Source organism: Staurois parvus, unplaced genomic scaffold, assembly GCF_062004578.1.
Source record: "Staurois parvus isolate SC_StPar_1 unplaced genomic scaffold, SC_StPar_1.0 ptg000655l, whole genome shotgun sequence".
Classification (NCBI taxonomy): domain Eukaryota; kingdom Metazoa; phylum Chordata; class Amphibia; order Anura; family Ranidae; genus Staurois; species Staurois parvus.
In genome coordinates this window covers 823796-850476 of record NW_028318451.1, presented here as the reverse complement: position 1 = coordinate 850476, position 26681 = coordinate 823796, and the positions used below count along the sequence as shown (strand labels likewise).

General features: G+C 43.6%; 1 protein-coding gene across 1 annotated transcript in view; it reads left to right on the top strand.

Annotated features, from left to right (window-relative positions):
- Nucleotides 1-26681, top strand: part of LOC149448843 (uncharacterized) — a 79750-nt gene that overhangs the window by 1270 nt on the left and 51799 nt on the right. Inside the window, exons 2-4 of the mRNA XM_089694175.1 lie at nt 21578-21676; nt 22269-22335; nt 24643-24805. Coding sequence (XP_089550301.1) covers nt 21578-21676; nt 22269-22335; nt 24643-24805 — 329 coding nt within the window. The remainder of the gene's footprint in view (nt 1-21577; nt 21677-22268; nt 22336-24642; nt 24806-26681) is intronic.

Genomic DNA, 26681 nt, shown 5'->3' with positions numbered 1-26681 from the left:
CGCTCTAGCCCTAATGGCCTAACAAGTCATGACTGACTGAGTTATTGTTTTACGATCGGGCAGAGGAAAGTGGCTTTCAAAGAAGACCTCCTGCACCAGACTAATTAGCGGTTTACAGTCCTGGAGCTTCATCTATCTGTGTTTTAAAATAAGAGGCCCTTTTGATGATGTCCATTCAACTTACAGCTATAAATGAGGGAGGAGAGGAGAGACAAAATGGCTCCCATGAGGGAGGAGAGACAAAATGGCTGAGGCCTAACAAGATGGCTATCACATACAGCATCCATGTCTCTATTGCTCACAATAGTCACAGTTAGATTTGCCTGAAAATTGCTGTGTTTATGGCCAGCATAAGGGTTATACAGGCCATATATTGGCAAATTACATATGTTTTGTTGCGTATATGCATGGATCATTTTCAGCTTTACTTTAATCCTGATGGTTTTTAAAACTGAAAGATGTTTAAAGCTAAACTCCAGGAATAATTGTATTGCATACTTACAGTCCAGCTTGGAACAATGTTGGTATGCATTACTCATACCTGACTGATTGCTGAGGAAGCTGGAAATCACTGTAATAGTCAGTGCTGCTACAATGAGGGCTACATTCTTCCAGGTTCTTCCTAGGTTTATGCAAGTGGCTTCCCCTCTGCACACTGATCATAGTGGGTTGCTAACTTGGCATTGCTGCCAATTATAGAGCACTTTGTGTTTGTGTTTTTTTGTTTTTCAATGAAGATGTTCTCTGATTGGATAAGGTGGAGAGGAGGGGCTGTGACATCACAATTTCCACTTTCTTAAAACCGTTGTTCCTAAATGCCAAGGGTCTCAACGCACCTGAGCCACAGGTGCCACAGCCTTCACAAAAATAAGAGATTAAAAGCCTTCTTTCATGAAACTCCCTTTAAAAGCAATGCTTTCCCCAGATTCCAGATGGTTTATTATGCCACTAGTGCATCTTCTAAAACTGAGTCTTAATCTTAAACTGGCCATATGTTTGATAGATTTACCCCCCTAAAAATCTAATAAAATGCCCCCATCCATGCTAAACAGCACGGGTGGAAGAATCTCCCCTGCCAGGCAAGTTTTTTTTTTTTCTGAATACCCAAACAGCAGCTTTAGGGTTGCTGTAAAACCAAACACATTAATTACACAGGTTCTGTGGCTGACTAAGGTGGTAATTAACCTCACCTAGTGCCTTATCTGTATTAAATTGGCCTCAGAACCTGTGTAATTAACCGCTTCCCATCCATCTTATAGCAGAAATACTGCTACAGGATGGCTTGGTGCGCAAAATCATGTATATAGTTGTGATTTGCACTCCCGCGATGGTTGCAGGCTGGGGGCGTGCCCCCACTGACCCGCAGGCGCCATGATTCGGTGCCCAAGGAATCAATCATCCGATTTAGGCCAGTGATGTTTGGCCTGAATCGGATGATCGATCCCTGCCCTATCAGAGATCTTTCTGTACCTATACCCTCCCCCCAGTTAACCCCTTTACTGCCCTGTCACCAGTGTCATTAGTACAGTGTACAGATTTTTTACTGATCACTGTACTAGTGTCACCGGCAACTTCAGATAGTGTTAGCGTCCCTCCCAGATAGCGTCAGATTGCCGTCACTACACCGGTCATCACATTTAACTCCTTTATATCAAAACTACAGTGCTTAAATAAAAGTACATATATATAAATTAAGTGATAAATTGTTGAGCGCTATAAGGTGATAACAGTGTGTCGTCTTATTTTAGACGAAATATAATGACATAAACACACACTAAACACATATGAGTCCACAATATAAATGTTGAGAAATTCACATGGTGTATCAAAACGCCGGAGTCTGGCGTTACAGATCCCTCTTACTGGAATTGCATAAATAATAAGGTGCTCGTGACGTCCGTGGTAAGGAAAAGAGGTGTGCTTGCACTCACCGGACACACAATAATATTGCGCATATAATCAGAAGGGCACTAATGGTCATCTGGGAACCGATAAGGATGAGGCACTCCGATGGCACTTGGTGCACCCAGGGTTGGATTCCAGACCTCTCAGTAGGACCCTCTCAGCTTACAGGGACTGCTCCTTGGTATCACTTACACCCGGCATGAAGTAAGGTCAGCATCAAAGGAAATCCACCTTAAGTAGCTCAAAAATCAAGCCACCAAAGAGCTCCTGCAACTTCCCTCGTGTCTCTACTCCTAGGAGCTGCAGTCATCATTCCAGTATCATTTTTTTCGGCCGTAGATCAGCTTTCATATAAAAACAATCCTAGTGGCTAATTAGCTGCAGGATTGCTTTTACAAGCAGCCGGCAAAGATGCTCCCCCTCCCCAGCTGCGTTCCACAGCCTTCTCGGGCAGTCCCGTTCCATTGGGGGAACCTGAGAATGCAGACAATGTTTCTGCTAGCTGACCATAGACCTGATTGGAGACTGGAATGGTGCCAATCATCTCTATAGTTTAATAAATCGGAAGCTACAAGCATTTCATCACTTCAGTTTTGCAGGATATAAATAGCGCCATTTGTAAATTGGGAAAGCATCTGATCACACCGATCTTGGTGAGATTAGATGATGCAAGGGCAGAGGAGATATCTAGAGTCTAACAGACCCCAGATTCCTCAAATAAGAATACCCGTCAATCACATGGGATATTTACATTTCCTGTGATAGCAATAAAAGTGATCCAAAAAAAATAAAAGGGACAGTGTCAAAATAATAATAATAAAAAAAAAACCCCTCCCCCCACATGCACAAGCGTTGACCCAGAGCCGGTATGTAAACAGGCATGTGAGGTATCTCCGCAAACGTCAGATCAAGGGCAGTAATTCTAACCAGACCTCATCTGCAAATCTAAAATGGTAGCTTGTAAAGGCTTTTAAAGTGTTGCCTATGGATATTAAAAATGTTTGCAGTTTGTCGCCATTGCACTGGCATGTGCAGTTTTAAAACATGTCATGTTTGGTATCTATTTACTCCGCATACCATCATATTTTATATTTTACCAAATAAGTGGCCAATATATTGTGTTTTTGTGCATTAAAAGTAAAAAAAAGTGTTTTTATTTTTTTTAAAAATTGCGTTTGAAAAATCACTGTGCGAGTACTATGTGACATAAAAAATTGCATCACCCACCATTTTATTCACTAGGGTGTCTGCTTTAAAAAAAATATATAATGTTTGGAGGTTCAAAGTAATTTCCTAACAAAAAATACTGATTTTTTTTTTTCATGTGAACAAAAAGTGTCAGAAAAGACTTGGTCTTCAGGTGGTTAGAAGAGTGAGTGATGTGTGGCAGGAAATGTAATGCTGGGCATAAAATGCCCCCCCCCAATGACCCCTTTTTGGAAAGTACACCCCAAACTATTTGCTTAGAGCAGGGGCAGACTGACCATTTGGGTACTAGGGCACCACCCGAGGGCCCAGGGTCAGCAGGGGGCCCCATGAGATGCCTCTGGTACCTTTCATAGGCTTTTTTGGGTGTGGTTTGTGTGGGCAAGGATACAAGGGCCCCATGATCCCCTATTGCCCGGGGGCCCCATGAGTTGTCAGTCTGCCCCTGGCTGAGAGTCATGTTGAGTCAATAGAAGAATTTATTTTTTAACCACAAGTTTTTGGAAAATAAAAAAAAAAAAGAATTATTTTTTTTTTACACAAAATTGTCACTTCAGTTATTTATTGCTCACACATGCCATGGGTATATGTGGAATTACTCCCCAAAATATATTCTGTTACTTCTAAGAAGCATGGTCAGTATTTTGCAGATCTCGTTTGTTGCCACAAGTTTTTGGAAAATGAAGAAAGAAAACAAAAACAAATTTCTTATTTTCTTTTTTTCGGTTTCAAAACCATGTGAGAAAAAATTAGATCTGCAAAATACTCCATGTTTCTTTTTAAATTCCTTGGGGTGTCTACTTTCCAAAAAGGGGTCATTTTGGGGGGGTTTGGTGCTATCCTGGCATTTCAGGAGCTCCAAAACTGATAGGTAGTGAGGAAGTGAAATAAGGAAGTTATGCACCTTCAGGCTTTCAAAGTGGTCATTGGATTTCAGGCTCCTGTATGTGGCTAGGCTCCCAAAAAATCTCACATGTGGTATCCCCATACTCAGTAGAAGTAGCAGAATGTATTTTGGGGTGTAATTCCACATATACCCATGGCTTGTGTGAGCAATATATCATTTAAGTGACAACTTTGTGTTAAAAAAAAAATGTTTGTGGAACTTGTGAAAAAAACATAAATGTTCCATGGACTCAATGACCCTGATTTACTATTGTGCCTGGGCGCATTTCCGTGGGCGAATGTCTAATTTTTATGAGCGACCGTCTACTTTTACCCCGCTAAGAGATTTACTATTGAGCAGCATCAACAAGTAGACGCCCAATCGAATTTACTAACGAGACACACACCAGGAATCGGACTCACAAAGCAGACTAGGTAAGAGGTATGTCTAACACCATGAAAAATCACTGCAGAGACATGTTCACTTTGAAATTTACTTTGCCAAATATCAGGACTTCACTTTAAACAATATCTACCATTTCAAAGAAAAAATTAAAATGTGTTTAATTTTTTTTTTAACGACACAGTGAAAAACTAGATTCTCGGGCAGTTTATTTGGCTGATACAAATGCGCATGTGCAGAACACATTTTAGCCACATTGGTCGCGTCTACTGTGTTTAACAAACAGCACTAGGCATATCTTTATGTATTCTAATTTGATTTCCTTAGTTCTAGTGATTCTATTTTTGTTTCTTATCCTTTATAATTATTTCTGTAATGATTTTACTTATTTCGAAGGTCTAGATAATATTTATTTTGACAGCTGAATGTAAAAATAAAGGTCCCATAGATGGGTCAAAAATCGGCCGCTTTTTCTGCCGAAAAAAAAATCGACCGATTTTCGGGCCGTTAGTGGGTTAATTGGTCGGCCGTTTTTCGGGATTTTGGCACTTTTTTTTTATCAGTAAATTTGGGAAAAAATTTTTTCCAGCTTTACTGATAAACAAAATGTGCCAAAATCCCAAAAAATGGCTGACCAATTATCCCACTAACGGAAGAGGCCCTTGTCCCCATTAACATGCGGGAGCCCCTCCTTCCCCAAAGCACCCCCCCATGTTGAGGGCATGTGGCCTGGTATGGTTCAGGAGGGGGGGGGGGCGCTCGCTCACCCCCCCCCTTTCCTGACCTGCCGGGCTGCATGCTCGGATAAGGGTCTGGTATGGATTTTGGGGGGATCCCCAAGCTGTTTTTTTATTTAATTTTGGCGTGGAGTTCCCCCTTAATATCCATACCAGACCCGAAAGGCTTGGTGTGGATGGGAGGGGGGACCCCATGCCGTTTTTTTATTTATTATGGTGCTGGTTTTTAAATGTAATTTTCCCTTTTTTTTTTTTTTTTTTTTCTTCACTATAGCTCAGAAATTCACCTGTCACTTCCCCCAGCTAAAAGAGAGAGTTTTCTTGGAATTTATATCCCTAAAGGAAACAATGTTTACTCTGTAACTTTGGGGAAAGTGACTTCTAAGCTTGTGAACTATAGTGAAGAAAAAAAAAAAGGCTGGCATTTGAATTTGAAAATCAGCGCTGACATACACTTTGTATTGCGAAAAAAATTAACAATTGTGTAAACCGAGGCATTATTTTCAATGGATTTTCATTCGTAAACCGAAAATTACGTTAACCGCGGCATTGGTAAACTGAGGTACGCCTGTATTAGTATTGCAATCCTTTGTATTGGGATACATAGAACCAACATACATCTGAATTGGCAACAACATTTGTGTCACATTTGAGATATCTGGCTAGTTACACTGACCTTGCTGGGGGACCTAGGATTGATTCACACCACAGAAATACAGGCAGGATTAGTGTTCAACAGCTCTGTGGATTAGTGGTTAGAACTACTGCCTCACAATGCTAGGGTTGTTGGTTTGAATCCCAACCACAGCAATGAATTTGCATAATCTCCGTGTGACTACCCTAACATACATGTGCTGGTGGCAGTATCTTTGCTTTCTGTTTAAATGATCCCTAGAATGTGAATCAGAATGAGGCCTTGTCTGTTCAAACAGCTTTAAAGTAGCACCTTATATGAATGTCAAACGGTGGAATGAGATAAGGGCCTGGACTAATGATTGATTGGATAATGCTGGTTTGCACTCCACCTCCTTTTGGGAAAGTTTGTCAAACCATGAGAAGAGTGAGCGAGAGAAAAGGATTAAAAAAAAAAAATAAAATAATGGCATGGAGTCCCCCCCCCCCCCCCCCCCCCAATCCATAACAGACCCTTATCTGAGCATGCAGATACCGCATGCCTTCAAAGATTTATTTCCTTTGTTGAATTGCCTGCTTGGTTCACACTAGATGTGATTTAAATTTGTGATTTTTGTTGTCAATTTCACCGTGTTTTCTGTAGATTTACCAATGAGTTATTGCGTTTTCAATTGTGTTTTGCATTGCGATTTCTATTGTAGTCTATATGTGAAATCGCTACAAAATGCTGAAAAAGTTAGACAAGAACTACTTTTGAAATTGTGCTGCAGCAAATCGATTACGTTAAGACACTCACATCCACATTCATTAGATCGGATATTGGGTACAATTTCAATTCCCAAATTGCACCTGAAATCATGCACCCTGGATGCGACTTGGCATGTGATCTGCATGGCATGCGACTTGCAAATCGTATGCCAAGTCGCACCCTATTGTCTGCTATTAGAGCAGTCACATGGGTGCGTTTCCGACACTGATTTCTAAAGTAGTACATGTACTACTTTTGTGACAATTTGCATAGATATCTGTGTCAGATATCTTGCAAATCGTAAGGAAATCAGCATCTTCACTGTACATCGCACAATTTCTAAATCGGCTTTGATGTGACTGCGGTGTAAGGCCTTTTTTATGTTTGATTTCCTGAGTGTTTTTCCGATTTATGGGAAATGCCGCATACTAGCAAAAGTGAATTGACATTTTCAGTATTGCATGCGAGATGTGGTCATGTGACTGCCTTTTCACACCAAGATATTGAATGTAGCTTTTTGTTGCTGTCCAAATAAATGTGGAATGTGTATTTGATCAATAAACATTTGTACTATGTATTTTTTGGGGGGATTATTTCATGGTCTAGTTCAGCGTTTTTCAACCACTGTGCCGCGGCACACTAGTGTGCCGTGAGATATTGTCTGGTGTGCCGTGGGAAAAATTCCAATTTCATCTGTAACATGTGGCTTCGGCTCACAAATAGACCAATCATTAGAATCTAATGATTCAGTGGTCGGCAAGCCGCGGCTCGCGAACCACATGCGGCTCTTTACCCAGTCTAATGCGGCTCTTCTGTGTGCCGGGCGCCTGCTCCCCTCCCTCCTCTCGGTCGGCCGCTCCCCTGCCTCCTCTCGGTTGGCAGCCCCAAAAGTCCGCGCGGACCTTTTAATCCGGCTTGCGGATGTGGCTGTCAGGATGTGTGTAGGCGGGGCAGCGTGCCGAACGTGAGGGGAGGGGAGCTAGGCTCCTCTCACAGTCCGCCCTGAAGACCCGAACGGCGCGGGAAGACAGCGAGAGGAACGCAAAAGGTAAGTGAATTGACACGGGGGACTTGGCTTACTAGAAGGGGGGGGGGGGGAATAGTACTGTGGGGGATGAAATACTATATGAGGGATGAATTACTTTATGAGGGATGAAATACTATATGGGGGGATGAAATACTATATGGGGGATGAATTACTATATCAGGGATGAATTACTATATGAGGGATGAAATACTATATGGGGGGATGAAATACTATATGGGGGGATGAAATACTATATGGGGGGATGAATTACTATATGAGGGATGAAATACTATATGGGGGGATGAAATACTATATGAGGGATGAAATACTATATGGGGGATGAATTACTATATGAGGGATGAATTACTGTATGAGGGATGAAATACTATATGGGGGGATGAAATACTATATGAGGGATGAAATACTATATGAGGGGATGAAATACTATATGGGGGGATGAAATACTATATGGGGGATGAAATACTATATGAGGGATGAAATACTATATGAGGGATGAAATACTATATGAGGGATGAATTACTATATGGGGGGATGAAATACTATATGGGGGGATGAAATACTATATGGGGGGATGAAATACTATATGAGGGATGAATTACTATGGGGGATGAATTACTATATGGAGGATGAATTACTATATGGGGGATTAATTACTATGCTTACTATGGGGGAATATTACTATACTTACTATGGATGACACATACACATCATTCATCTACTCTTGGTCCGGCCCCCGGGTCCAATTATAAAATACTTTATTATTTCATAATAAAGTAATTATAAAATAATTTCTTTGTGTTTGATTCCTATTCAAGAGAATTACTTTATATATAGTCAATATAGGCACAGAGGTAAATTTTTTTAACATTTTCTAATGGTGGTGTGCCTCGTGATTTTTTTCATGAAAAAAGTGTGCCTTTGCACAAAAAAGGTTGAAAAACACTGGTCTAGTTGAATGTTGCACAGTGGCTAAATGGTTAGCACTTCCACCTGGCAGTACTAGGGTCATTGGTTCGAATCCCAGCCACGGCATGTTTGCATGTTCTCCCTGTGCCTGTGTTTCCTCCGGGTACTCCGGTTTCCTCCCACACTCTAAAGACATGCTGGTAGGTTAATTGGATCCTGTCAAAATTGGCCCTAGTATATGTATGAATGTAATTTAGGGCTCTTAGTACGCCCCTTGAGGGTTAGGGACTGATGTGAATTTACCACATCTATATGTAAAGCGCTGCGTAAATTGACAGCACTATATAAGTATCTGAAATGTACTAGCACCCCTAACTTATTTTTGCTAGCTATATAATATGCCCAAATCTTCCTTGTTAGAGCGCAAATGTGCGAGTATGTCCAAAATAACAAACCAAAAGCCCCCTATTGCACCACCAGACCATGTTTTGTTCCAATGAATAGGTTGTGTTCAATGTGCAGCTAGCTATTCTTTTTCTACAATCCTCTTAACAGTAATAAATTGGGCCCCCAATTTATGTTGACTTTGGGCCTTTACTGGCAAATATATATTTGCCAATGTCATATACACAGTATAGCTGCAAGCATACATTCACCAATGCCAAATCTACAATAGAACTGGAAACATATATTTGCGAATGTCATATACACAATGGAGCCACATGTAAAATTGCTATGGTGCCCAAATAAATGCCAAGACGGCTGTTGGAGGAGGCGCTAGAGCAGCTGTCATACCGGAAATACGTCATGACGCTTGCGGAAGGATGTTTGCACACACCCGGAAGTGGGGAGTGTGAGTGGATGGGAGTGTAGTTAGGAGAGTTTAGTGGTAATTTGCAAGTCTATTTTTTAGTTTTGTGAATTGTTCTTTTGTGGAATTCCAGACCACATCTGGACATGGCGAGATCGCTGTTCTCCACCGAGGAGCTGATCCTCATTTGCTGGGGAAACATTACTAATAATTGTTGTATTTTCAGTTGAAAACATGTCCAATTCCTAGATCCATTGAGGTACATAGCAGAGGTTCAAGGTTCTTCCTTACTATACATGTGGCACAGACACAAGCATACACCCAGGGCCACTGTTAGATATCATGGGGCCCCTGACAGCCCCCCACCGCCAGAGAAAATATCCAAATTATATTTATGGTAAAAATACACTAAAAACATTATTAATGGACATAATCCCAACCATATTCCTGTGAAATCTAAATGATAAAACTGTACTGAGTTCATAAATAAAGCTGTGTGTGTAACTGAGGTGTAATTGAGGTTTTGGGGCTCATGGGTGCTGGGGCCTGTAGAGTGGGAATCAGTGGTTTGTTTTTGTGGCTATCGCCGTTTGTAGGCAACCTATGTTACACTATGGAATTGCTGCAGGTCATAATTTGACAAGCATATGGGTGCAGGTGTACAGCCCTGAACACAGACAGTGAGCATTCAGGGCCACTTCCCAACGCCTTCACACCTGAGCACCTGTGTTCATACAGCTGCTGTGTCCCCATAGTGTAACAGGTGGCTCTAGCCACATAAACAACCCACTCATTCATGCTGTACAGGCCAGAGGAGCTGTGTGAATGGGGCATTTTTTTTTTTTTTCCTCAGCTCGTTAATTTCAATGGCCTGCCTAATGTGTGGGAACATGCAAAAATACTGCAGGCATATTATTTTAAAAGTGTGTTGCACCTAACTGAGCACATCTGCAAAGGGCATTGCATTTCTTTGCTGTGCTGGAAAATGTGTGTTCTTGCATGCGTTTCTGCACCACCAATGGTGTGAACAAGTCCTAAGGGCCAGTTCACACTATAGAAACATGTGTTCCTAATGCGTTTTTGCATGCCCTTTTGGCATGCATGTTTAGTTTGTTCCAGTACATTTTGGATGCATTTTGGACACATTGCATTGCATTTTTGTATCCCTTCCAGTTAGTTTTTTCTACACTTTATTCAATTTAATTAGGGACATGTGCGTTTTAGTACATTAAAGGACGTTTCAATGTGTTCCAGTACAGTTCTGTGCAGAAACAATGCAGCGTGGTCAACTTTGTTTACAGCACCTGCAATGCACTGAAAATGCAAGCGCTGATGTGAATTATGACATTGACAACCATATAACCTTCTTTCTGTGCGTTTGTGATGCCGAAAAAGCAACTGAAACACATGTAGTGTGAACTGGCCCTAAAGATTATTAGAGGTAAGGGAATGGGACTGACCAGGGATTGTGAATTCAATCAGACTAGTGGTGATATAAAATCAGCAATCGTATAATAATGTGAGATCTGAGCTGTAGCATATAGAAAATGAGACGCATTCACTTGATCAGTAAATAGTTAAAAAGAGTGGGGCGGTGATCCATAGATTTACATATGGGACAGGTGATGATGGGGTGGGGGAGGGGGTCAAGTTGTATAAGGAGACAGATTTAAAAGAAGAGAAAAAAGTTACAATGAAATATACACAGCATGAAACTTGCACATTTCCTAATTGGCAGAAGAACAGGACGCAGGTAACATTCATCCACTTTCTAGTCATTAGGCAAAATCATAATTGATCAATATTCCTGGCACTGACACAACCCAGAAAATTGATCTCCATTTTTTTAACGTTCATAAATGTCAAGGAGCTTATAATCTAAGGGCAGAAACTCAGCCATGTAACTAGGTCCAATGAACCTAACAGCATGTCTTTTGAGTGTTTGCAGAAACACATCCATACAGGGAAAGCATGCAAACTGGGATGCAGCTATGACTGGGATTAGAACCCATGACCCAAGTGCTGTAAGTTCTGAGTTCTAACCACTAAACCACTGTGGGAGACACAGTTTGAGCTACAATGTAGAATAGTTACATTGTTTAAAAATGATAAAGCGAGCGCTGGTAAAATTATATAGACTACTAAAATGGTATTACACAAGATAAATATAACCACGAACAGTAGTGCATGAACTCGTGAAAGGTCGTCCACCCTTGTGACAGTGTACTACACTATTAAGCACCTTTCTGGCTCCTGTGGCTGAGCTAATTCCTCCCCAGGACCATTTGGGCACCCACCCTGATGGATGGATGGCTGGAACTGGATGACTAACCCATAGCTGCCAGCATACCGCTGCACCCCCAGATGTGTGATGTGTATAACCCATGTGCATTAATCCTTTTGTTCTGGTGAGTGTAGACCAGTCCCAAGGGTGGTTTATCTTTCTCGAGTTCATGCACTACTGTCCGTCACGGAGAAATCACACGTGCCAGTCATAGGCACTCTCTGAGTTGGTACTCCCACACAAAGGACATTCCATTATTCAGGAATGATTATATGAACTTATTTTAGCACCATTTACCATTTTACATCATTATTGCAATTCTTTGCACTTTTTGGTTTTTACATGCGTTCATTATTGATCACATGCATTTTTATAGCACTGCCCTTGACTTTAACATAGAATACTTACGTGATTAAAGAGAATGAAGATATATAATTATATTGGGAAATTAAAACTAGACAATCCAAATTATTTGAGATATAAGTGTGAAAATGTTTAACATTTGAAAATAGAATTTATGACATTCATTAGTAAATGCATTAGTTGTCTGATCATTTTGGAGAAACAGCAAAAAAAAACAATTCTAATATAGGTGTACTATTTGTTACATTCTAAGTATTCTCTTATGCTAACAGAAAAACGCCAATGCTACAAAGCCCGCGCTTGTGCGCCATCTAGCGAACATATCCAGTATTGCACCTAAAAATGTGCCAGATGCAATTCCACATTTACTAATAGCAAAGTAGACGTTTGTCAATGAGATTGCTAGACGCCGCTCAGAAGACTGACAGGTCTTGATTGATTTAACTGAGTCTGCCTGAATGTTCAGAGTCTGCTGGTAGACTCAAGTCTTAGTAAATCAGGGCCAATATGCCTCTCAGCAGATAGCTTAGGGTGTCTACTTTCCGAAAAGGGGTCATTTGGGGTCTCTTGTACTATCCTGGTATTTTAGCACCTCAAGAGATGTGATGGGCAGTCAGAAAGTAAAAGCTGTGTAAATTCCATTATCTATACCATAGTTTGTAGAAGCTATAACTTGCACACAAAGCAATCAATATACACTTATTAGGATTTTTTTTACCAAATACATGTAGAAAAATCCATTTTGGCCTAAATGTATGACTAACTTTGAGTTTACTATATATTTTTTATAGCCAAAAGTGAGAAATATTGTTTTGTGTTTTTTTTCAAAATTTTGTGTTTTTTTTTTTTGTTTATAGCGCAAAAAATAAAGTGCACAGATGATCAAATACCACCAAAAAAAGCTCTATTTGTGTGAAAAAAGTACTTAAATTTTGTTTGGGTACAGCATTGCATGACCGTGCAATTACCAGTTGAAATAGTGCAGCACCAAATAGCTAAAAAATCAGGTCAGGAAGGGGGGTAAATCATCTGAAGGGCAAGTGGTTAATGTGTTTGGTTTTAAAGGGATGAAGTGGCAACCCTACAGCAGCTGCAGCCGCCATTCAGCCAAAAATGTTAAATTGAATGGAGGGGGCCAACAGGACCACCCATAAAACAATTTTGAGTCTGTTCATTGGTCAAATAAAATTTGCAGTGTTTGGCCAACTGTTTTTTTTTTTTTTTTTTATTTACTATGATAAACAATGTGGCAGACAGACAAGGCTGTTAATTATTGTTGAATGGAGTCTTAGTTTTACACCCATTGCCTTAATTTCTAAAAGCTAAAGCTAAAATCTACTGCCCCAATGATAAGCAGGTGCTCTTCTTCTGCGCTGTGTGCAAAAAAAATGTCGTGAGAGACTTTAACATACACCTCAATCCTCTTGCTCTTCTTCAGAAGCCTCTCCCATCACCTATAGAGCATTACTCAAAATAAAGACCATTTTTATTGCAACACTGCCCTTTTCCCCAGAGCCCACCAGCACTTAGAGCCTCAATATTATAAAAACCTGGAATGCATTTGGACCCACACTTTGTAAGTGCTTTCAACTCTTCCACACCTCCCACAACATCTTCACACTTTATCTGTTTTGGCAAATGATGGTAAAGATCCTGCCAAGGTTTTCCAGTTATAGGCCCATTTTGCTTCTTTATGTGTGTCAAACTGTATACCAAACTGCATATTACCTTTACTACTCCCCCCCACACCAGTGCAAGTGGGAATTGCCTCAGGAAGGAAAGCCTGAGACAACACACTGAAAGCTGTATACTAAATCGCTCTTCTACGAAGCTTAAAAAGGAAGGGTTCTTTTTGTCAATGAATGCTGAAAAGGCAATTAATAGAGTAGCATGAGGCTACATAAAGGCAGTCTTCACTTTGGTAGGAATAGAAAAAACTTTGGTTGCAAGAACCTTGGCTCTTATACTTCAATCCCAGTGCCAAGGTGAAGGTGAACAGCTGCCTGTAAGGGAATCCCGGTGAGACGATTGGCGAATAGAAGTGTGCATGCGCAAAGAAATGCGCGATCGTGCACATGCATGGTGAAGATTGGCGCCAGACGGACTATTTAAAAGGTGCTTCTGCCTGTGCTGAGTGCTGACTGGTCTTCAGCTGTTCCCCGTTTCCTGCTCATTCCTGTGTGATTTCCTTGTTGCTGACCTGGCTTGTTCCTGACCTGACTCTGATTACTCTCCTGCTTGATACTTGTTCCTGACTTCAGCTCTGCTCCTGACTTTGGCTTGCTTATGATTTGGTACCTCGCTGTCTGCCCGTTGATCACCCCGGCTATTCCTATGACATTGCTCCTGTCTCCCAACCCAGCTTCCTGCCTTGCTATGGTGCACACCTGGCGACCTACCATGCCAGCTCTGCATATCACTACTGTTCCTAAATTGGAGGTTCATCAGTCTTCCAAAGTCTCCATCTGCAAGAGCTGCAAACAACACCTGCTGGCGCTCTTGTCCCCCTGGTCCCTAGACAACCTCTGTTCCACTTCCAGTGGGGTCAGGGCTAGTGACACAAGTGAGGCCGACCTAGTCATTTCAGTCACCAATCAGGTACGTGACACTGCCTCACCGACACTTGCACAATTCAAAACTGTACCCGTCAGGGGTGACTGTTATACCCATATAAATATACTCACCTTTGAACCATTTCACTGGCGACTCTGTGTGGATCATGACATAACAGGGAGGATATAGTAAACACTATCGCCCTTTGCCGACAATATATTATTGTTCCTCACTGAAATTCCCAGTGTCTCCGTAGAAAAATGCTTGTCCCACTATGTGATAGCAATAAAGTTAATTGTAACATAAAAAAAACATAAATTTTACAGTCTCCCTGCACCCCTTGTACACACACATAAGAACATAAACTTATGCAACTGGTGTGCCTATGTTCAAAAATATTGAATATGCTACACGTTACATATCTCCATGAACTTTCTTCTTTTTAATTTTCCAAAACAACTGGATAATATATTGTTTGTGTGCACTAAAATTAACTTTCTTTATCGTACATCTTGGGACACAGAGCAGGCTATTCATGACTATGACTAGAGATGAGCGAAGTATTCAAAAATTCGATTCGGCTGATTTGGCGAATTCGAGGAATAAATTCGATTCGATGCGAATATATTCGCTGCAAATTTAACTTATAAAAGGGTGTTTCTAGGCTTCAGAGAGCCTTCATATTAGTGCAGAACACTGTACCTTTAATTTAAATGCCCTTGGAGTCTGCTGGGGAAGAGAAATAATACTGTCAGTCAGTATGACATGCAGATGAGTGCCGTCGATCTTAGAATCACCGCACACTTCACTCATTTGGGCAGTCACGGGGCCAAAACCAGAGTGTGGAGCCACAGTGTGGCGGTGGAGGCAGCAGCAATGGGAGGCCATACAGCACCCTATGAAAAAATGGAACCCATCAGCAGTGTGAGGAGACCTGAAAGTGGCACATGGCAGAGTGTGGCGATGGAGACAGCAGCAATGGGAGGCCGTACAGGGACCCATGAGAGACTCTGGACCTGGCAGCAGCATGAGGAGGCGGTATGGGGGCCCATGGCAGATTACGGGCCTGGCAGCAGCAATGGGAGGCCCGTAATCTGCCAGCACCCTATGACAAAAAATGGAACACACCAGCAGTGTGAGGAGACCTGAAAGTGGCATATGTTTGGGGCATGATTCATGGCGGATTTAGTCAGTTGTGTCAGGAACTGGTGGTTTGAAATCCAGACTAATCCACGCCTGATTCATTTTCACAAACGTGAGTCTCTCCACACTTTGGGTGGACAGTCGTGTCCTCCGCGGAGTTACAATACCTCCTGCCGCACTAAACACGCGCTCCGATGCCACGCTACTGGCCGGGCATGACAGCCTTTCAAGGGCAAATTCAGCTAGTTGGGGCCAAAGGTCAAGTTTCGTTGCCCAGTAGTCAAGGGGATTGTCTACCTCGGTTGGCAGGGTGCTGTCCAAGTAGGCCCAAGCCTGTTGTTTGAGGTCCTGCTCCAGGTCCACCTGATGCTGCTGCTGCTGCGGCTGGTTAGTAGTTTCCTCACTGCGCTGGTGAAGAAAGCTACTCATCATCGACTGCAGACTGAGGCAGCCGCTGCTGGTGGAGCTGCCACTGCTCCTACCACCCCACCCCTCCCCTGCTGCCATGGCAGCGGAACGCGAGCGCACAGGGCCCACAGTGTCTGAGGATGGACGTTGGCGCAGAAAGGCAGAGACCAACTGACTACATAGGTGGTTTTTATAGTACGTTATTTTGGCCTCCCTCTCAGCAGGTGTGAAAAAGGCCACCATTTTTGAACGGTAGCAAGGGTCCAACAAGGTGGACAGCCAAAAGTCATCCCTCTGTCTGATGGTTATTATTCGGCTGTCGCTACGCAAGCAACCGAGCATGCTATGGGCCATTTGTGCCAAGGAATGTGAGGGACTCCCTGCCTCCATCTCCACAGCATACTGCCACGGTGCGTCTGGGTCCTCTGTCTCCTCCTCCTCCTCCTCTACCAGATGCTCCTGCTCCTCCACTCCTGTCCGCTGAGTGGAAAAACCACCCATTTCACTCAATAATTCCTGAGCACAAATGTCCTCCTCTACCTCCTCCTCTTCTTCCTGTGCTGCCCCCACAGGGGTCATGTGGCGTTGAGATCTGTGCGCCACGTCTACCGCACCCTGACCAGCCATTGTTAACAGCATTTGTTCCAGGACGTGCAACAGAGGAATGACGTCGTTCATCCCATAGTCCTGCCGACTCACGAATAGCGTGGCCTCCTCAAAGGGCCTCAGCAAGCGGCAGGTGTCACGCATGAGCTGCCAATGGCTGACATCGAAGTTACACAGGGGAGTACCTTTATCCGCTTGTAACATCAGGAAATCGGTGATGGCCTTTCGCTGTTCGTAAAGGCGGTCTAACATGTGTAGGGTTGAATTCCACCTTGTTGCAACGTCGCAGATCAGGCGATGCTGTGGAATTCCGTTCTGCCGCTGCAGCTCAAGGAGGGTGTGCTTTGCGGTGTAGGAATGGCTGAAATGCATGCAAAGTTTATGTGACATTTTAAGGATGTCTTGCAGTGGGATGGTGGATTTTAGGAACCGCTTGACAACCAGATTGAACACGTGAGCCATGCATGGCGCATGGCACAACCTTCCTTGACGCAGAGCAGACACCATGTTCTTTCCGTTGTCAGTCAACATGGTTCCGATTTTCAGTTTGCGCGGAGACAGCCATCTGTCGATTTCTCTGTTCATTACACTCAGAAGTTCCTCCCCTGTGTGACTACGTTCGCCAAGGCATACCAGGTGCAGCACAGCGTGACACCGTTGCGCCCTGCACATGTGATATGCCGGTCGGGTAATGGGACTTGGCACGGGGGTGGCGGCTGAGGACACGGCGGAAGAAGAGGTGGTAGAGGCGGACATTTTTTGTGGACCAAGGACGTGCAAACGTGGAGGCAAAAGCGGCGTGACCTGTCCAAGTTGCTGGTGCGGCTGTGCCGGCACCACGTTCACCCAGTGGGCCGTAAATGACATGTACTGTCCCTGACCGTAGTTACAGCTCCACACGTCGGCGCTGCCGTGCACTTTGGCAGAGACCGACATGCTCAAAGACTGGCCCACCATCTCTTCTACATGTGAATGCAGGGCTGGCACTGCCTTTTTGGCGAAGAAATGACGGCTTGGCACTCTCCACCGCGGCACGGCACAAGCCATCATTTCTCGGAAAGGTGCTGAGTCCACCACTTGGAAAGGGAGGGACTGCAGCACCAGCAACTTGGACAGGAGGACGTTCAGCTTTTGCACCGTCGGGTGCGTGCTCGCAAACTGTTGTCTCTTGGAAACGGATTCCAAGAAAGACTGCTGACGGAATCCGTGAAGAGGAGTAGCAGGAGAAGGAGCATCTGAAGGAGCGGAAGATGCCAACGAGCGACAACTCCCCTCAGCAGAGGTGTTGGAGCCTTGACTGGCTGATAGAGGGCGATTGACGTCGGGTGACGGAGCAAGTAACGGAGCGGGTGATGGAGCGGGGGCTGGGGCAGGCAGAACCGCCGTATCTTTATCACGGTTTTCCCAGGCCACCAAATGGCGACGCTGCATATGCTGACGCAACGCTGTAGTCCCAACATGGGCCCCCTGGCCACGCTTGACTTTCTGGCCACATAGTCGACATACGGCTACGTTTACTTCCTCGGGCGGCTTGACGAAAAATTGCCACACCGCCGAGTAGGAAACTTTGCCCCCGCTACTCCTCACTGGCTGACTGCTACTTCCTCCGTGCACACCGGCACCACTACTGGCCGTGGTGGTAGGCTGCAGTGGAGCTGGTGCTCTACTCCGTGGCCATTTGCCTCCACTGACACTGCTGCGACCCTGCTGCCTCCTGGGCAACCCACCGACTGTTTTGCTCGCTGCCAAGCTGCCACCCTCTTCTCCTGATGATGCGGAAGCAATAGCCTGATGACGACGAGGCTGCCAAGTGCGATCAGCCTCATCATCATCAATTAGGGTCTCCGCCTCACTACTAGCCCCCTCGGCTGCGTGTGGGTCAGGAGACAGACCTGTCTCTAGACTGGCTACCGAGCTACTCTCCTCGCCACTACTTCTTTGCCTGGCTGCTGAAGAGGCGGATGTCTCCCCCCGTTCCTGACCGCCCTCTGTTAGCTCTTCCTCACTGTACAGTGGGGCTGAGCCCACAACATGCGATACTTCGCTTGGTGAGGGAACACCAAAGGACAGGGGCAGGTAGAGGACACGTGATTTCAGTGGGCTTGCTCCCGGGCCATGCCAACTAACGGTTGTGTCTGACGTACCCACCGACCGTTGGCTGTAGGTGTCAGAGGTGACCTGGGAAGAGGAAGACGACCGAGCCAACCAATCGATGACGGCAGGGTTGTCGGTGGAGACACGACCGCTGGATGACACCGGGAGCACTGGCCTCTGGCTGCGAGTAGTGCTGCCTCGACCCCTTCCTCTGCTGCCACATCTGCTCGCTCCTAAAACATTGCCTCCTCTGCCACTCCTCTGCATGTTGTCTGACATACTCTTTAATTCAACGATTCTGTGTCCCTGAGTAACAATTCTGTGTCTGTTCCTGAGTAACAATTCTGTGTCCCTGAGTAACAATTCTGTGTCCCTGAGTAACAATTCTGTGTCTGTCCCTGAGTAACAATTCTGTGTCTGTCCCTGAGTAACAATTCTGTGTCTGTCCCTGAGTAACAATTCTGTGTCTGTCCCTGAGTAACAATTCTGTGTCTGTCCCTGAGTAACAATTCTGTGTCTGTCCCTGAGTAACAATTCTGTGTCCCTGAGTAACAATTCTGTGTCCCTGAGTAACAATTCTGTGTCCCTCAGTAACAATTCTGTGTCTGTCCCTCAGTAACAATTCTGTGTCCCTGAGTAACAATTCTGTGTCCCTCAGTAACAATTCTGTGTCCCTCAGTAACAATTCTGTGTCTGTCCCTGAGTAACAATTCTGTGTCTGTCCCTCAGTAACAATTCTGTGTCTGTCCCTCAGTAACAATTCTGTGTCTGTCCCTCAGTAACAATTCTGTGTCCCTCAGTAACAATTCTGTGTCCCTCAGTAACAATTCTGTGTCCCTCAGTAACAATTCTGTGTCCCTCAGTAACAATTCTGTGTCCCTCAGTAACAATTCTGTGTCTGTCCCTGAGTAACAATTCTGTGTCCCTGAGTAACAATTCTGTGTCCCTGAGTAACAATTCTGTGTCCCTGAGTAACAATTCTGTGTCCCTCAGTAACAATTCTGTGTCTGTCCCTCAGTAACAATTCTGTGTCCCTGAGTAACAATTCTGTGTCCCTCAGTAACAATTCTGTGTCTGTCCCTGAGTAACAATTCTGTGTCTGTCCCTGAGTAACAATTCTGTGTCTGTCCCTGAGTAACAATTCTGTGTCCCTCAGTAACAATTCTGTGTCCCTCAGTAACAATTCTGTGTCTGTCCCTGAGTAACAATTCTGTGTCCCTCAGTAACAATTCTGTGTCTGTCCCTGAGTAACGTTTCTGTGGCCCTAAGTAACGTTTCTGTGGCCCTAACTCTCTCCCTCAATACAGCCAGGTCTGCCTCTCTTGAATGACTGGAGGCAAATGGAGAATTCTAAAATGGCCGCAATTTATAGCTCGACCATTACACAGTGCTGGCTGGCTGGCTGCTGATTGGCTAATGCGATCACATGTCATGAATGAATGCATTATGGGTCAGCGCGCCTTGTCTGCGCGCCTTCCCAGAGATCCCCGCTCCGTCGCCGCACATGTCGCCGCCATTTTTGGAAAAATTTCGATTCGCGCATCCGAAGTCTGCTAATCTTCGGATTCGTCGCGAATCGAAATTTTCCTAATATTCGAAACGAATTCCACTTCGCCAAGTTCGATTCGCTCATCTCTAACTATGACTATAGGTGAATGGACACTGGCCGACCAATCAGAGAAGTCTTCCTCCCCCTCTTACACAGGAAGTACTTTTCTGTTAGGTGGATAACACTGGAGTGTTGCGTGTGAGCATACTTGAAGGTCCAGAATGGTTCCATTTGAGAATCAGGGGCTTTAATCGGATCCATTCGAAAATATGATGGATGGTACCCGAGCCTCGCTGGATAAGGGGATGAATACCCTCAGGGTTTTGCCTGTAATGCAGTCTTACGCTGTTGGACCCTGCGTAATGGAACCCTGTGCAGTAGATACTGACCAAGGAGCTTTCCAGAGGTGTGCTGTACAGGTCTGAGGCAGTCACCCCACTTAAAAGGGGACCAAGTCTTTGAAGGTCTACATGACAGGGCCAGCCATGAGGGGTAAAGGTTGGTTCCTGGCTTTGGTCAGGGACCTGCAGTGGGATTGGTAAGCTACCTTTTTTTTTTTTTTTTTTTTTTTTCTTAAAAAAGAGGGAAAAACAGGTGGGGGGTTTTTTGGTCTGTTGGCCAAAATACCACTAGGGGGAGTACTTGTTAGTGTCTAATCCTGCCTGTTGTTTTGCCTTTGTGCCAATAGAGGGAGCAGTTAGTATGCACAGGAGAGCCACTGGAAACGTAAGTTGGCCATATTTATTTATTTATCAGGCTTCCTGGGCACACATGGGCTGCTGCTGTGGCTGATTTCCTGTGATGTGGCTGGGACACACAACAGGCATTTCTAGGGGGCACGTGAGTACTTCCCTGGGGGAGGGGCATTGGCCAGTCAGACAATAGGCTGCCTCTGGCATCCCATGTTGTCTGCAGATTGCATTGAGGGTATAGGGTCACACTACTTGCATGGCTGTATCCTGGGCTTTGTGTTTACTGATTGATTGTACACAAGTCTAAGCGTTAAGATAGTAATGTCTTCCAGAAAGAGAAGAGGGGGAGGCACAGCAGCAAGGGCTACAAGTGCACCGCCGTCAGGTCCTGAGGAACCTAGTTGGAGATTGATGTGATAGGGCAGGAGCGACTGGGCAATCTGAGATGCTGCGTTTGTCTGGCATTGTGGCTACTACTGGTGCTTTTGTTTAGGCGTATGTAACCAAAGATGATCTTGCTTCAGTCTTAGCAGGGTTAGAGGATAGGATCACAGGGATGCGATTGCATCTGTAACGTCGATAGATCCATCAATCCTTGAGCAGAAATGGGTGAAACCTAAGGATGAGGAGGCGATAGAAGATCTGAAAGAAGATCAGGGAGTGGAGTCTTTGTCTGAGGGGACACAGCCTGAAGAGAAGCAGGTATTGTCTGCTTCTCAAAGGTTATTTAGTCCAGGACCTTACTGATATGGTCCGGTTTGGGTTCAGGCTACCCCCAGTAGAAACTTCTGTGGTTACTTATTCTTCTTTGGGCTCTTTAAAACTTCCACAGATTACATCCTCTCCTGCAGCAGATTATGACTGCTGACTAGGATCATCACCAGGACAGGGTTTTTGTCCCACCAAAAAGATTGTCTCTCCTAAAGCCCATGGAGGAGAAGTTGTCTTTAAATGGGCCATGTCTGTGGTGGATGCAGCTGTTTCATCCCTCAACAAGTTTTTATCCTGTGGATAATGTCCAGGTTTTCAAGGATCCAGCAGGCTCTGCCACACAGCCAGCAGTGGCGGCTATTGACAAATTTCTTGCATGGTTCTTTTGTCAGTACACATCCACAGAGTCTTGTGGTTAAAGAGTTGGTAGGCAGAACTGCCATGCAAGAAGTTATTGGCACATTTTTCCTTTTATGGGGAATGACTGATTGGCAAGGATTTGAAATAGTATATTCAAAAGATTTCCGGGAGCAAGAGTTCTCTTTTGCTCTTTAAGAGTAATTTCAAGTGCCTGTCTTTTTAGGCTTCGGGTGCTGGTTCCTATTTTGCGAGACAGTTGATTCATAGCACGCAGGGCTCTGCCTCTAGAGGTAGGTCTCAGGGTTAGAACCAAAGAAAGCCCCGGGTACAAAAATCTGCCAAGGGAGATTCAAAGTTCGCCTCTTTATGAAGGGGCGCCCCCACTTGTTCGGGTGGGGGGGGAAGGCTTTTGAGTGTTTTAGCTGCCTGGAAGGAATTAATGCGAGACAAGTGGGTAATCTCCACGGTTTCTCAGGGGTACAGACTGGAATTTCGGGTCCTCCCCCCCCCTCCCTGTTTTCTAAGGTCAAATTTACCTGCAAATCTAGTAAAAAATTCTCTGTTGCAGGCAATTGCAGGGGGTGATCGTGGAAGTTCCAGTGGACGAAACGTTTGAAGGGTTTTATTCAAACCTGTTCACCGTTCCAAAGCTGAATGGGGACATAAGGCCTATTCTAGATCTCAAGGGACTAAACCAATTTCTATAAAGTTCTATGTATAAGCAAAAAAATGGATATATCAATATTTAAATTGACAAATCAATCCATCAAAGGCCTTCAACATCGCGCCACACTGACGTGAGAACCATCAAATTACAAATTATTATAATTGGAGCCGCTATTTTAAATAAAATTGAACAATATGTGAATAAATGGGAATACCATAAACAGCGCTCTCAATCCTCAAAATAGAAAAAATAAAATTTTAAATTAAATCAAAATAACAAATGTATATAAATGTGTGTGTGTGTGTGTGTGTGTGTGTGTGTATATATATATATAAATATACATAAAAAACATATAAGAAAAAAGCTGCCACCAAATACATAAAGCTGTAGAGAACTCAGCCAAATAACGATTACTCCAGATAATAATCATTCATCAGATGGTTGATCCAATTAAACTCTGTCATGGTAAGTATGTGGATAAATAAAGAACACTCGCCATAGCATAATAACGTTTGACTATTTATTGTATCAAATTCCCCCCATTGCTCAATCATGCCCTTAAGCGTTTCGTCACACGACTTCGTCTAAGGGTGTGATCAGCAGGCTGACGTTCGGTCTCTTACAGAGCCGCTCGCACTCCTATAGGTCAGCTTTGATAGACCTCCTACCATCATCTATATAGCTATAAAGTCTAAATTAGCAAATCAGTTGAGTATATGCCATTATCTGTTCATTCATTAGATGGCGGTCGGAGGTCTATCAAAGCTGACCTATAGGAGTGTGAGCGGCTCTATAAGAGACCGAACGTCAGCCTGCTGATCACACCATCAGACGAAGTTGTGTGACGAAACGCTTAAGGGCATGATCGAGCAGTGATGTCATCGCGTACGCCGTTACCATGTGGCTGGACCATGTGACTGCAAGTACGTCATCTGCTGCTGAGAGCGGCTGGCGAGATGCCACTGTGAGAGCTGGAGATTGATTGCAGACTGCAGATACATATCTATTAATGAATGCTGATTTTTTAGCTTACATATTGTGAGTTTGATTTTAGGGAGGGAATTTGATACAATAAATAGTCAAACATTATTATGCTATGGCGAGTGTTCTTTATTTATCCACATACTTACCATGACGGAGTTTAATTGGATCAACCATCTGATGAATGATTATTATCTGGAGTAATCATTATTTGGCTGAGTTCTCTACATCTACTGATATTTTAAAAGATATGCTGATTAATCACCAGCATCTGGTGAGTTATCACTTTGATGGGGTGTTGAGCACAAAGGAATTCACGGCTGTGGCGAATATATATCATTTGAAGGAATTATATATGGACTACACCTTTTAATATGGACTTTTTCTGATTATTTTTGATAATTCACTAATTTTTTTGTCACTGATTTTTTGGCACAATATTTTGGCACTTTATTTATTTGGTAGCAGCTTTTATCTTATATGTTTTTTATGTTTATATATATATATATATACTATATTTGTTATTTTGATTTAATTTTATTTTTCCGATTTTATTTGATGATTGAGAGCGCTGTTTATGGTTTTCCCATTTATTCATATATAAACCAATTTCTAAATGTTATTTCTTTTCAGATTTAATCCATCCAGTTAGTAGTGGCCTCATTACAAGAGGGAGACTTTTTAGCATCCATAGACATCAAGGATGCATGTGCCAATAATTCTTACCAAAAATTTGTGTTTTGCAGTAGGGGCTTGGCATTTTCAGTTTGTGGCGCTACTGTTCTGGTTGGTCATGGCCCTTGAGTGTTTACAGAGGTTCTCACTCCAGTGTTGGGACTGCTCAGAACTTGGGGAGTATCTATTGTGGGTTATCTAGACGATCTATTACTCAGGGGTTAGTCTGTTCCAAGCTTGCGGCAAGATCTGACCCTTACGGCTCATATCTTAGAACATCTGGGCTGGGTGCTCAACTTTGAGAAGTCAGCCCTGGAGCCAGAACAGAGCCTGGAGTATTTGGGGATGGTCCTAGACACGGTTCAGGCAAAGGTGTTTCTGCCTCCAGGAAAGGGCCATGCCCTGGGAGACCAGGTCTGCAGTTTAAGGGCCAAGAGGTATCTTTCAATTCGGCTCTGCATGAGGTTACTGGGGAAGATGGTGTCCTCATTTGAGGTCTATGCACAATTTCACTCCAGACCTTGACAGAGGAACATTCTGTCTGTTTGGAACAAGAAGCTTTCAGCCCTGGATTGCCACATGTCTCTGTCCTCCAAAGAACTGTGAAGCTTGAATTGTTGATTGGAAGCTCGGAATTTGGAGAAGGGGAGGTCCTTTCTGTTGGTGGTATGGAAGTTGGCAACCACTGATCGCTCTTCCACCCCTCTTTCCTGGCCCACAGGACTGTATACTCAGATAAGTGTGTGTTAGTGATTTTGGGGGGAAGCCAAACTTTTTTTTTTTTTCTTTTTATTTGGCCATGGGGTTCCCCTTCAAATCCATTATTATTATTATACAGGATTTATATAGCTCCAACAGTTTGCACAGTGCTTTACAAAATGAAGGAGGACATTACAGTTACAATACAATTTGGTACACGAGGAAACAGAGGGCCCTGCTCGTTAGAGCTTACAATCTAGGAGGAATGACAGTTATATCTCTGTTTTATGACAAATAATTTTTAATATCGAATTCAAATTTTCTTATATCTACTTAATTATAAATCTTAATTCTTGAATCATGGTACCACTATCCATCTAGTTCAGCCATTAAAAAAAAAAAAAAAAAAAAGTTATCCTATACCCACAGATGATCCAGAGGAAGGCAAAAAAAACTCAGCAAAGCATGATCCAATTTGCTCCTGCAGGGGAAAAAAATCCTTCCTGATCCCCCGAGAGGCAATCGGATATTCCCTGGATCAAATTTACCTATAAATCTTAGTAACCAGTTATATCTGTGTATCTTAAGAATCCAGGCCTTTTTAAAAGCAATCCACTGAGCTGGCCAGAACCAACTCTTGAGGGAGTCTATTCCACATATTCACAGCTCTTACTGTGAAGAAACATTTTTCTGCGTTTTGGAGATTAAATTTCTTTTCCTCCAGAGATAAAGAGTGCCCCTTGTCCTCTGTGATGACCTCAAGGTGAATAACTCTACACTGAGTTCACTATACGAACCACTGATGTATTTATACAGGTTGATCATATCCCCCCCCTTAAAGCGGATCTCCACCCAAAAGGGGTGGAGCCTTTAAGCCTTTGTCCCCCACTCCCCATTAAGGATTGGCACCTTTGGGGAGCGAGTACCCGAATTTGACAGGTACCAGCTCTCACTTCCACTGTGATGACCTAGGCGATCGGAAGCAGAAGTTGATATACAGTGGGGCAAAAAAGTATTTAGTCAGCCACCAATTGTGCAAGTTCTCCCACTTAAAAAGATGAGAGAGGCCTGTAATTGGCATCATAGGTAGACCTCAACTATGAGAGACAAAATGAGAAAAAAAATCCAGACAATCACATTGGCTGATTTGGAAAGAATTTATTTGCAAATTATGGTGGAAAATAAGTATTTGGTCATCTACAAAAAAGCAAGATTTCTGGCTCTCAGAGACCTGTACCTTCTTCTTTAAGAGTCTCCTCTGTCCTGCACTCATTACCTATATCAATGGCACCTGTTTGAACTTGTTATCAGTATAAAAGGCACCTGTCCACAACCTCAAACAGTCACACTCCAAACTCCACTATGGTGAAGATCAAAGAGCTGTCGAAGGACACCAGAAACAAAATCACTTCTTTAAGGACCCGTGGGTCTATGCCATCCGGTCCAGGTGCTTTTTTCACCTTTTATTCTGTCTAAATATTTCTGGATCATATCGGTTGTGAGCCAATGTGGATCATCTGGGGCTGTGTCAATACCATGTCCAGTATGGACCAGAGCTCCCCCATGCTCCTTTGTATACACAGAGCTGAAGAAGGTATAATAATAAATTTGCTT